The sequence below is a fragment of the Mustela lutreola genome, chromosome 15 (assembly GCF_030435805.1).
Source record: "Mustela lutreola isolate mMusLut2 chromosome 15, mMusLut2.pri, whole genome shotgun sequence".
Classification (NCBI taxonomy): Eukaryota; Metazoa; Chordata; class Mammalia; order Carnivora; family Mustelidae; genus Mustela; species Mustela lutreola.
In genome coordinates, this window is record NC_081304.1 from 51,749,362 (window position 1) to 51,762,519 (window position 13,158).

Genomic DNA, 13,158 nt, shown 5'->3' on the forward strand with positions numbered 1-13,158 from the left:
CACCTGGGCCCAATCCCAGGAACTGATTTAATTATTCTGATCGCTTCTCGGCCTTTTGGCTAAGATCAAGTGATTTAATTATTCTGAGATGGGGCTTGGGCATCAAGTTTAAAAACCAAGGTGGTTCTATCATGCAGCCTAAATTAAGAACACATTTATACACACGACCAAGATTACAAGCTGACCAGGATCGCAACCTAAGTCTACCTGACTTCCCACTACACAGCAGAACTACGAACTCTGGAAACAAGAGCTAAGAGGTTTTTTTTTTTTTTTTTTTTTTTTTAACTATTACGGTAACTACTCCAAAAGATCAACAAACATAAAAGAGCTCAAAATGTAAATGATAAATGACCCGTCGTGGCTTGGTTATACAATTATAAAAAATAAAAACCACGTTAAACCCAATGGCACACCTGTGAAGCAAACACACACTTGAGAAGTTCCGTCCCAGACGGAAACACAAAAGAGCGCCGTTACCTGTCAGAACCCGGGTGAAATTCTGAGAGCAGGGAGGGTCGTCTGCGAAGCTGCTGCTGCTGCTGCTGCTGCAGGAGCTGTGATGCCTGGCTGACTTCAAGATGAGAAGAACGATAATCAGGGACTGCAAATTCCTAGTATTAAAACAATCATAAATTACTTATTAGCCAAAAATTGAAAAGCATCATTAATTAAACCATGTATAAATGCACAGAGGCAGTTACGGGCACAAAGTATGGAAGGAAACAGCAATGATGATTTCCACCTTTCACTGGTCTGATTTGTCCCCATCAACCTAAAACAATCAACATTTTAACTGAGTCTCGTTCAAAAGAATTCAAAATGAAATTCGGTATTCAGTGTGTAGTTGACTCATTCTCCTAAGAAACATACATTACAGTAACTTCCAATCTGTATTATTCAAGCAGTAAGATCTCAAACTCATGTGTTCAATATGAAATCCTAAAAAGCGCTCCTCCAACCTTAAATTCAAAATGGGTGAGCAGGAAGGGCCACAGAAGCCACTGAGTTAAATCCATGTATATCGGGGGCGCCTTGGGTGGCTCAGTGGGTTAAGCCTCTCTGCCTTCGGCTCAGGTCATGATCTCAGGGTCCTGGGATCAAGCCCCGCATCAGGCTCTCTGCTTGGCAGGAGGCCTGCTTCCTCCTCTCTCTGTGCCTGCCTCTCTGCCTACTTGTGATCTCTGTCTGTCAAACAAATAAACAAAATCTTAAAAACAAAACAAACAAAAAAACACATGTATATCTACAAATGAAGAGAAAGAAATCCAGAGACTCAACCTGCTAGTTCAATGTAACAGTTTCTCCACCATTCCAGGTGGGCGTTTTGAATGTTCTCACACTTTTGACTTTCTGTTGAAAAGACAAAAGCTTCTTTTCAAAAGAAACCTATTAACATTAACAATCATAAACAGATACTTACACCTAGAACCCACAAATAACCCAGGAATTCTCATACGTGTACACACGACGTAATTAAAAGCATATGTTCGGGGGAAAAAAAAAAAAAAGCATATGTTCGGGGCGCCTGGGTGGCTCAGTGGGTTAAGCCGCTGCCTTCGGCTCAGGTCATGATCTCAGGGTCCTGGGATTGAGTCCCGCATCAGGCTCTCTGCTCAGCAGGGAGCCTGTTTCCTCCTCTCTCTCTCTCTCTCTCTGCCTGCCTCTCTGCCTACTTGTGATCTCTGTCAAATAAATAAATAAAATCTTTAAAATAAATAAATAAAAGCATATGTTCACACACAAAACTTGGGATACAAATTTTCAAAGCAGTGTTATTCACAATAGTCAAAAAGCAGGAAGAATCCAAATGCCCAGTGACTCACAATGGATAAACAAAATGTGGTGCATCTATACACTGGGATGTTAGTCAATCCTAACAAGGAATGAAGTATGGTAGAACCCAGATGAACCTAGAAAACATAATGCTAACTAAATAGAGAAATAAGAGACCACATATCTTATTATTCCAGTTATACACCATGTCTATAAGAAACAAATCAACAGAGACAGAAAGTAGATTAGCCTTTGCCAGGGAATGGAGGGAAGACAAGAATTGGGATTAACTAGTATGAGGTATGGGTTTTATTTTGGATGACAGAAAAGTTCAGGAAGGGGTGCCTGAGTGGCTCAGTCAGTTAAATGTCTGCCTTCAGTTCAGGTCATAATCCCAGGGTCCTGGGACTGAGCCCCTGTGTCAGGCTCGCTGCTCAGCGGGGGAGTATACTTCCCCGCCTCCCTTTGCCCCTCCCTCTCCATATGCTCTCCTCTCACTCACTCACTCAATAAAATCCTTCAAAAAAAAAAGTTTTGGGGGCGCCTGGGTGGCTCAGTGGGTTAAGCCGCTACCTTCGCCTCGGGTCATGATCTCAGGGTCCTGGGATCAAGCCCCGCATCGGGCTCTCTGCTCGGCAGGGAGTCCGCTTCCTCCTCTCTCTCTCTCTCTGCCCACCTCTCTGCCTACTTGTGATCTCTCTCTGTCAAATAAATAAATAAAATCTTTAAAAAAAAAAAAAAAGTTTTGGAATTAGATAATGGTAATGGATGCCCAACACCGTGAATATACTAGAAGCTATTATATTATGTACTTTAAAATAGTGACTTTTTTTTTAAGATTTTATTTATTTATTTGACAGAGAGACAGACAGCAAGAAAAGAAACATAAGCAGGGGGAATGAGAGAGGGGAAAAAGGCTTCCTGCCGAGCAGGGAGCCAGTTGTGGGGCTTAATCCCAGGACCCTGGGATCATGACCTAAACTGAAGGCAGATGCTTAATCAAATGAGCCACCCAGCCGCCCCAAAATGGTGAGTTTTATATGAATAGTATGTCAACAAAAAAATTTTTTAATCATAAACAGAATAAAACTGAGCAGTACAGACTGAAACAAGGAACAGATAAGAGGTAGAGAGCCCAGATAACAGTAAAACATAATTTTATGTAGTCTAAGAAAAAATATCAGATACAAAGTTGGAAACATAATCCAGAAACACTAAACACTAAAGAAAACTCAGAATCACTTTTTTTTTTAAATATTTTATTTATTTGAGAGGGAGAGCCTGAGCACCAGGAAGGGCAGAGGGTAGACTGCCCCCTAAGCAGGGAACCTGACAAGGGGCTCAATCCCAGGGCCCCAAGATGACGTGAGCTGAAGGCAGATGCTTAACGGACTGAGCGGCCCAGATGCCCCAAGTCAGAACCACTTTTTAAAAAGCAGCATAGGGGTGCCTGGGTGGCTCAGTGGGTTAAGCCTTGCCTTCAGCTCAGGTCATGATCTCAGGGCCTGGGATTGAGCCCCACATCAGGCTCTCTGCTCGCTAGGGAGCCTGCTTCCTCCTCTCTCTCTCTCTGCCTGCCTCTCTGCCTACTTGTGATCTCTGTCTGTCAAATAAATAAATAAAGATTTAAAAAAATAAAAATTAAAAAGCACCTTAACTCACTCAAAAAAGAATTCACATCCAAAGAAACAGATAAAAGACTAAGTTAAAAAGACACAAGTATAAATTATACCCCCCAAAAAGGGACCAAATAACATTCTAAGAAACAAAAAGTTGATCGATAAAATTAAGCAATAGTAGAACAGAACAGGTGAAGAGGAAGCGAAAACAAAGACAAAACAGGACTTCTCTTATAACACAGCGAAGCAAAGAGCAACAGAAATTAGATTAGAAACGACCTCCCATACCCACAGGTGAAGAGACAATATTCTAAGAAAGAACGGCATTTCTCAGAAGTCAGAAAAGACAAAGTCCTTGCATTTAAAAGGGCATAAGAGAAAAGCTGGGGATAGTTTAAAAATTAATTCATCACACTGGATGGACACAACAAAAATTTCAGACAAGCAAGGATAAAAAGAAAATTTGACTAGGTGTCATAAGAAATAGGAAACAAGTTTCCTACAAAGTAACAAGGATCATAATAAACAGTCTTCTCATCCACAACATTATACAGAAGGAAACAGACCGGAGAAAAACAACTTCAGAGAGAGACACAACTTTGAACCCACAAATTCAATAACCAAACCATCTCAAATTTTAGGACTACAAACTTTTCAGAATTCAAAGACTCTGAAAATGTACCAACCACAGACTCTTTGAAAGAATCTCTAAATGATGGACTATCCAGAAAGACAGATTGAGAGTAAGCAGTGAAATGAAACAAACACCAGAGCATGCCGGTTCCAGCTGTGAATATGTAACTGTCCAGAACGACATTCCCACAGTAAACGACTAAAAAAGTGGACAAAATGTAGTTAACTATCTTCAGACCCTGGAAAACAGGCTGCCCAGGTCTCAGTCTCTGAGAAAAATCACAGAAAGAGGGGTGAGTCCTGCTACACTGCAAGCTTTCTGCCTGGAGGCAATATCCACACTGCATCCCTGGGAAGGAAATCTGAACAGCGCCCTGTACTCTTATTCCCTCAAGAAGCAATCATAGTAGTTTGATAAAGCCACAAGGAGAGCATCTCTGGAGACCTTCTGAGCAGAGGGAATCGCATACAGAAAGATTTCCGGAAATGTGAACTTGGGCTCTCCTAGGTCATTGGCTGAATTCCAATCTGCAAGTGCATAGGAGAGCACAGCTCAGTCCTAAATTAAACATCTCTGGTTGTTCTTAGAAAGAACACTTTGGAGAAACTATAAAACAATTCCCAGAGCTTACACTAGGCCAGAACTCATTCAAATTTCCTCCAGCCAGCAGGAAGAAACCTCAGTGAATACAAGAAATAATCACTAAATACCCCAGAAGAGAAAAGTTTAGATGTGGAGGACAAATAAGACTTAGAATAAAGACTTCTCTAGACTCGCCCTTAAAGTGTTTAAAACTAAACCTCAAGAGTTAACTGCTGGGGCCCCTGGGTGGCTCAGTGGGTTAAAGCCTCTGCCTTCGGCTCAGGTCATGATACCAGGGTCCTGGAATCAAGCCCCACATTGGGTTTTCTGCTCAGCAGGGAGCCTGCTTCCCCCGCCCCCACCTGCCTCTGCCTACTTGTGATCTCCGTCTGTCAAATTAAAAAAAAAAAATCTTAAAAAAAAAAAAAGGCACAACAAAGGCACATCATAATCAGATTGCTGAAAACAAGTGATAAAGAAAAAAATCTTAAAAGTAACCAAGAGGGGAAAAGATACTTACATATAAATAAAGATAAGAACGACCTAAAAGTACTGGTTAGAAACCATACACGCCAGAATACAACAAACGGCATCTTTTAAGGTGTTGAGCCATAACTTAGAATTCTGTATCAAGTAAAACTATTCTTTAAAAATCAAGCTGAAGGGGCGCCTGGGTGGTTCAGTGGGTTAAAGCCTCTGCCTTCAGCTCAGGTCATGATCCCAGGGTCCTGGGATGGAGCCCCGCATCAGGCTCTCTGCTCAGCAGGGAGCCTGCTTCCCTCTCTCTGCCTACTTGTGATCTCTGTCAAAAAAAAAAAAAAAAATTCTCTCTCTCTCCCTCATCAACTGCCCCAACCCCCAATGCTCCTGCACACGTCTCTCTCTCTCTCTCAAAAAAAAAAAAAAAAAGGGGGGGGGGGGATCAAGCATAAATAAATAAATAAATAAATAAAATCAAGCTGAGGGTGTGTAAACCTGGCGATTCACAGACCTGTACCCCTGAGGATAATAATACATTATATGTTTATTAAAAAATTTAATTATTTAAAAAAACAAAAACAAAAACAAGCTGAGGGACCCCTGGGTGGCTGCTAGTTAAGAACCTGCCTTTGGCTCAGGTCATGATCCCTCGGTCCTGGGATCGACCCCCCACCATCAGGTCCCTTGCTCAGCAGGGAGTCGTATTCTCCCTCTGCCCGCCCCCTGCTTGTGTGCACTCTCTCTCTCAAAAAAATAAATAAAATCTTAGAAAAAAAAAATCAAGCTGAAAGAGCACCTGGATGGCTCAGTTGGTTAAGCCTCTGGCTCAGGTGGTGATCCTGGAGTCATTGGGTCCCTGCCCAGTGGTGAGTCTGCTTCTTCCTCCGGCCCTTCCACTTCTCATGCTCTCTCTCTCATTCCCTCTCAAATAGATAAATAATATCTTTAAGAAAAAAATCAAGCTGAAAACTATTTCAGGTAAATAAAATGTGACAGTACACGGCCAAAAGACATGCCCTAAGAGAAATGACGTTTTTCAGGCAAAAAGAAAGTAGTATCAAAAGGAAACTTGAATAGGGCGCCTGGGTGGCTCAATGGGTTAAGCCGCTACCTTCAGCTCAGGTCAAGATCTCAGGGTCCTGGGATCGAGTCCCGCATCGGGCTCTCTGTTCAGCAGGGAGCCTGCTTCCCTCTCTCTCTCTGCCTGTCTCTCTGCCTATTTGTGATCTCTGTCTGTCAAATAAATAAATAAAATCTTTTTTAAAAATAAATAAATAAATTTTAAAAATTTGAAAAAAAGGAAACTTGAATATACATAAAGCAGTGAAAGATTCCAGAAATGTTATATATGTAGGCACTTAGAGAAGAACAAATAATAAAGAGCAGAAATCAATAAAACAGAAAAGAAGTGGTGAAAATGGATGAAACCAAAGTTATTCTCAGAACAGAATCAATTAAACTGATGAACCCCTAAGCTAGACTAATAAAAAAAGGAACGGAAAAACACTATCAACCTTAGGAATGATATTACAACAGATCTCAAAGACACAAGATAAAGGGAATAGTATGACAACTTACATAATTTAATATATTGAACAAAACTTCCCCAAACTGACTCAAGAAAAAAAAAATCTGAATTATAGCTATTAAAGAAACTGAATTCATAATTTAAATTCTTCACACAAAGAAAATTCTAGGCCCTCATGACTTTACTGAAAAATTTTATCAAACTTCTAAGGAAGAAAAAATACTAATCCTACACAAACTCTTTAAGAAAATATAGGAGGAAGAAACACTTCCTAAGCTAACAACATTCTTTTTTATTTTACTGAAGCATAATCAGCATGCAATGTTATATTAGTTTCGGGTGTACAACATATTGATTTGACAATTCTAGACATTACTCAATGCTTCCCATGACAAGTGTAGTCATCGGCTGTTAACAACATTCCTAATGGTCAAAAACTGAATGCCTTCCTCTTAAGATGAGAAATAAGTCAAGAATGTCAACTCTCACCTCTTCAACACTTTTACAAGCAATGAAAGCCAGTACAATAAGGAAGAAAAGAGAAAGACATGCAGTTTGGAAAGGTACAAGCAAAACTCTTTATTCTCAGATTACAGGATCATCTACATAGAAAATCTTATGGAGGGACACCTGGGTGCCTCAATGGGTTAAGCCTCTGCCTTAACTTAACTTAAGCCTCTGATTTAACTGCCTCTGCTCAGGTCATGACCCCAAGGTCCTGGGATTGAGCCCCACCCACATCGTGCTCTCTGCTAGGCAGAGAGCCTGCTTCCCGCTCCCCACTCTGCCAGCCTCTCTGCCTACTTGTGATCACTGTCAAATAAATAAAATCTTTAAAAAAAAAAAAAAAATCTCAGGGCACCTGGGTGGCTCAGTGGGTTAAGCCTCTGCCTTGGGCTCAGGTCATGATCCGGGGACCTAGGATCGAGCCCCGCATCGGGCTCTCTGCTCAGCGGGGCGCCTGCTTCCCCCCTCTCTCTCTGCCAGCTTCTCTGCCTACTTGTGGTCTCTTTCTCTCTGTCAAACAAATTAAAAATTAAAAAAAAAAAATCTTATGAAATCTATAAAAAAGCAACTAAAAGTAACAAGTAAGGTTGCAGGACACAAGATGAATAGACATAGTAGCAATGAACTGAAAATTAAAATTCCAAAATCAATTCATTTATAATACATTTTTGCATCAAAAATATGAAATATTGGGACACCTGTGTGGTGGCTCAGTCAGTTAAGCATCTGCCTTCAGCTCAGGTCATGATCTTGGGGTCCTGGGATCAAGCCCAACATCAGGGTCCCTGCTCAGGAGGAAGTCTGCTTCTCTTACTCCTTCTTCCTTTGCCCCTCCCCCATCTTGCTCTCAAAATCTTTTAAAAAAATATGAAACATTTACGAACAAATCCAACAAAAGATGTACACGACCTGCACACTAAAAACTACAAAACATTATTGAGAAAAATTAATGAAGACCAAAATAAATGCACTTATGCCACGTTCCTGGACCAGAAAAATTAAGGTTGTTATGTTGTCAATTCTCTCCCCAATTTATCTCTAGACCCAATACAAAGCCAATCAGAATCCTGGCAAGGGGTGCCTAGGTGGGGCATTCAGTTAAGCATCGACTCCTGGTTTGGGCTCAAGTTGTGATCTCAGAGTCAGGAGCAGAGTCTGCTTCTGACTCTCTCTGTCTCCCTCTGCCCCTCCCCCCCAAAATAAACACATCTTTAAAAAAAACATAAATATGCCTTTTTGTAGAAACTGACAAGCTGATTTTAAAGTGTAGAGAGAGGGGCGCCTGGGTGGCTCAGTGGGTTAAGCCGCTGCCTTCGGCTCAGGTCATGATCTCAGGGTCCCGGGATCGAGTCCCACATCGGGCTCTCTGCTCAGCAGGGAGCCTGCTTCCTCCTCTCTCTCTGCCTGCCTCTCTGCCTACTTGTGATCTCTGTCTGTCAAATAAATAAATAAAATCTTTAAAAAAATAAAAAATAAAAAAATAAAGTGTAGAATTGTTAAGAACTTGAATATTCAAAACAACAATTCAGAAAAGAATCACACTACTCAAGTTCAATTTATTCTAAAGCTATAATAATCAAGAGAGTATGAAGTGCTTTATTAAAGGACTACATGTTTGTTTACATGGAAAATCACATCGATGAGGTAAAGATACACAAAATACATCAACAGTATAGAGGAAACTATATAAAGAAACAGACTTGCATATATATGGTCAACTGATTTTCAGTAAAAATCTGCAAAAAGGAATTCAGTGTGGAAAGAAGAATCTTTTTAAGGGCACCTGGGTGGCTCAGCTGATAAGCATCTGCCTTTGGCTCAGGTCATGATCCCATGGTCCTGGGATCAAGCCCCGAATTGGGGTCCCTGCTCAGCAGGAAGCCTGCTTTTCCCTCTCCCACTTCCCCTGCTTGTGTTCCCTGTCTTGACATGTCTCTCTCTGTGTCAAATAAATAAATAAAATTTTTTAAAAAAAGGAAGAAGAAAAATCTTTTTAACAAATAGTTTCTAGAACTATTGGAAAGCTGTATGCAAAACAATAACCTCAATTATCCCCTCACATCATAAACAAAATTTAATTCAAAATAGGCGATAGATGTAAATGTAAGACCCAGAATTATAAAACTTAGACAAGAAAACACAGGAGAAAGTCTTAGGGACCTGGAGTTTAGCAAAAACTTCTTAAATATGCACAAAAAGCAAGAAACATAAAAGACAAAAATTAATAAAGCAGACTTCATAAAAATTAAAAACGCATGCTCTCCAATAATACAATTAAGAAAATAAGGCAATACTTCTTTATATAATCAGATAAAACAGAGATCCATGTTAATTAAATAATTTTATCTATAATAGCTGAAAACTGGAATAGGGAACTAGTTAAGTTGTGATAAGTCCATATCCAGCAATAAAAATAAATTACTAAGATGCACCAGAACTTGAATAAATCTCAAAGATAGGGGAAGCAAAAGAAGCCACAAATAAAAAGTTCATATAAAACTCAAAACAAAGGGGATGCCTGGGTGGTTCAGTGGGTTAAAGCCTCTGCCTTTGGGTCAGGTCATGATCCCAGGGTCCTAGGATCAAGCCCCACATCAGGCTCTCTGCTCAGCGGAGAGGCTGTTTCCCCTCCTCTCTGCCCAGTTGTGATCTCTTGTCAGTTAAATAAATAAATAAAATCTTAAAAAAAAAAAAAAAAGAATAATCAAAACAAGAATAATCTGGTATGACAAAAAGCAGAGGAGTTGGTTTCCTGAGAGCTGAGGTTTGTGCAAAGTAGAGTAGGAGGACTGACCTAGATGGAGTACAAGGGATGGAGTGACAGAAATACTCTACATGTTCATTTTGGTGCTGGTTTTATGGTGTATGAACTGTCAAAATGTACACATAAAATAAAATTTTATTATACATAAACTAAAACAGTCCATTTTAAAAAGGCAAAAACGAGGAAGGAACAATGATCTAGGAAATTAGTATTCAGACAGAACATGGGTGGAGAGAGGACAACGCAACCAAAATCCAACACCCGATCATGATAAAAATTCTCAATCCAGCAATAGAAAGCAACTTCTTTAAGCAGAAAAGGGCAGCTACAAAAATACACAAACTAACATACTTAACATTGAAAAGTGAATTTTTCCCAAAATAGGAACAAGATAGCAATGTCCACTCTCACTCCATAATCATGACCACACTCATAGGAGTCTCTGAACAGTATTTTATTGGTAAATTAGCTTTCTTTTTCTGAGGTAACCATTTTATCTTCCCCTTCCCTTTTTTCTTCAAACCTCTCACACTCCTGTCCCTAGCCCACTCTGAGCTAATAGTCTCACCTATTTTATTTTTCACAAGGTAAATCAGCATACAAACTCTTCCATCTTCCTGCCATCAACCTCTCAAGAAGGTATAGGCCCTATCCTGGCCATCACTCAAGAGACACCAAGTTATCTGGCTAATTCTCAACCAGAACTTGGAGCAATAAACATAGGTCTTAACCTGGAAACCCGAGACAACTGGTATTTTTCTATCAACAACTACTACAAACAAAAACAGACACGTTCACCCCCTGAAATCTGGCATAAAACCATACTAAGACAAAAGATAATCCCCACCCTTGGTCTCCCAATCTTTGAGAACAGTTCTTGACATTTAAAATACATAGATGTACCAATTATATTTGGTTTCTGACCAACAAATGTATTAAACAAAAAAAGTATAACACACACAAACACAACTTACGCAACTGCATAGTGTTTGATACTTACCTGCTGGTGACGCGTGCTGGGAAAGGTGTACTGAACAGAGTGGGGAGGATAACGACTTTGTTCTGTGCTGAATGCTCCTTGGTTGGGAGGATAACCTGAACTTGACATTATCAGTAAAGAAGTCCTCACCAGGCTGTGAGATCAAGTCCAACAAACAATCATGTTTCTAGGAAACCACCTAAACAGGATGGGAAAAAATAGAATTGATAAGAACTAAAGCACCAGGTGTACTTCTAATAAATTATAACTATAGCTACATAAATAAAACCACAATTAGCAGTAAAAGCTTTCTCTCATGTATTTACTTAATACAAGTTACTGGAGTTCGAAAAACATTAATGGGTCTTTCCTGGTAGACTTATAAAACATTCCTTAATATATCACAAACAATAATATCAGTAGCTATAGTAAGTAAAAAGGTGTATAGACAATCTCAGCATGGTACCTGGGACATACCAAATGCTCAACAAACTGTCCTTTTTGTGGATAAATGTCTGAGAATCAAATGTGATCTATTACAGAAAAAAAAATCTATGGTTTTAAGATTTGGGGTTGTAAAAAATCAACTGTTTAAAAGATTCAGGGGCGCCTGGGTGGCTCAATGGGTTAAGCCTCTGCCTTCGGCTCAGGTCATGATCTCGGGGTCTTGGGATCAAGCCCCACATCAGGCTCTCCGCTCTGCAGGGAGCCTGCTTCCCCCCTCTCTCTCTGCCTGCCTCTCTACTTGTGATCTGTCAAATAAATAAATAAAATCTTTAAAAAAAAAAAAAAAAGATTCAAGAGTGGGGTGCCTGGCTGGCTCAGCTGATAAAGTGTGTGACTCCTGAGTTTAGGGTCATGAGTTCAAGCCCCACACTGGGCATAAAGCCAACATTAAAATAAAAATTTAGGGAAAAAACAGATTCCAGAGTATCTATAAGGCAAGCATTTACACAGAGGAAATATTATCGTCATTAAATATTTCTGCCCCCAAAATAACAGCCTAAGAAGACATTCAGGATAAGAAAGTGTTCAAGGAAGAACAAAGTGAGTTTATCACTTCAAGGAAAACAACTGCCAGTATTCGTGAAAATCAGAATTTTGGAAAAACTTATCTGCTTCCATGAGCTTGACAGCTTCCCCACATTTAAAAAACTTCTCTGGCAAGAGTAGTGGTGATACTAACAATTGTGAGTTTTTGATATTACATTATGAAATATGTCAACATTTGAAATATCTGTATAATTCAATGAATCAGTATTTTCCAAATGACCAATACAGAATGTTGTAAAATTATTCATGAATGTAATATTTACTTAAAGTTCAATACATTTTACTACAAATAAAGTACAATAAACTCAATAAATGTTTAATGTGATGGAATATGAAAAATTCATTGATACGGTTTCAGATCCTACACAACAATTAACCTTTAAAAAACTGCCACTTGTCCAGTTAGGAGGTGGTATCAAAGAGTATCTACAATTATCTAAAAAGGCTATTAAAATATCCCTCTCTTTTCCAAATACATATCTGTATGAGATGATCATTTCTTCATAAACTTCAATCAAACAATATACTGTAAAACTGAATGCAGGAACAGATTTGAGAATAAAGCTATCTTTTTTTAAGCCAGGTATCAAAGAGGTTTATAAAAATGTAAAACAATGCCACTCTTCTCAAGTTTTGTTTTAATCCAGAAAACAGCTACTTAACATAAAAAATGTTTTTATAGTAGCATATGGTACATTTATATTACTTTCACATGAATTAATAAGATCTTTAAAATCTCCACTGTAATATCTAATATGGTAAATATCAACATATAGAACCCACATAAGCAAACGTTCTTTGGAGTCCTAAATAATTTTAAGAGTATAAAGGATTCTTTCTTTTTTTTTTTTTTTTAAGATTTTATTTATTTATTTGACAGAGAGAGAGATAACGAGAGAGGGAACACAAGCTTGGGGAGTGGAAGAGGGAGAAGCAGGCCTCCTGCCAAGCGGGGAGCCCGATGTGGGGCTTGATCCCAGGACCCTGGGATCATGACCTGAGCCGAATGGAGACACTTAACAACTGAGTCACCCAGGAGCCCCAAGAGTATAAAGGATTCTTGAGACCAAAAAGTTTGATGACCACTGGCCTAGAGAACTAAGTCATCTTCAGACTGACTAGCATTAGTGACCCAGAAAGGCAAGTCACACCAGGTCCATGCACACACTCCTTCTAGAGAATCTGCCCCTAGTTAAGGTGAAGCTTTGACACCACGTTTCTATCAAGTGAACTCTC

General features: G+C 39.5%; 1 protein-coding gene across 17 annotated transcripts in view; it reads right to left on the reverse strand.

Moving 5' to 3' along the window:
- Positions 1-13,158, reverse strand: part of NCOR1 (nuclear receptor corepressor 1) — a 155,942-nt gene that overhangs the window by 123,173 nt on the left and 19,611 nt on the right. For all 17 annotated transcript variants that reach the window (XM_059149934.1, XM_059149946.1, XM_059149943.1 and 14 more), the window contains exons 2-3: positions 10,891-11,068; positions 481-614 (exon numbers count right to left, since the gene is read on the reverse strand). In XM_059149934.1, the coding sequence (XP_059005917.1) occupies positions 481-614; positions 10,891-10,998 (242 nt within the window). In that variant the 5' untranslated portion in view covers positions 10,999-11,068. The remainder of the gene's footprint in view (positions 1-480; positions 615-10,890; positions 11,069-13,158) is intronic.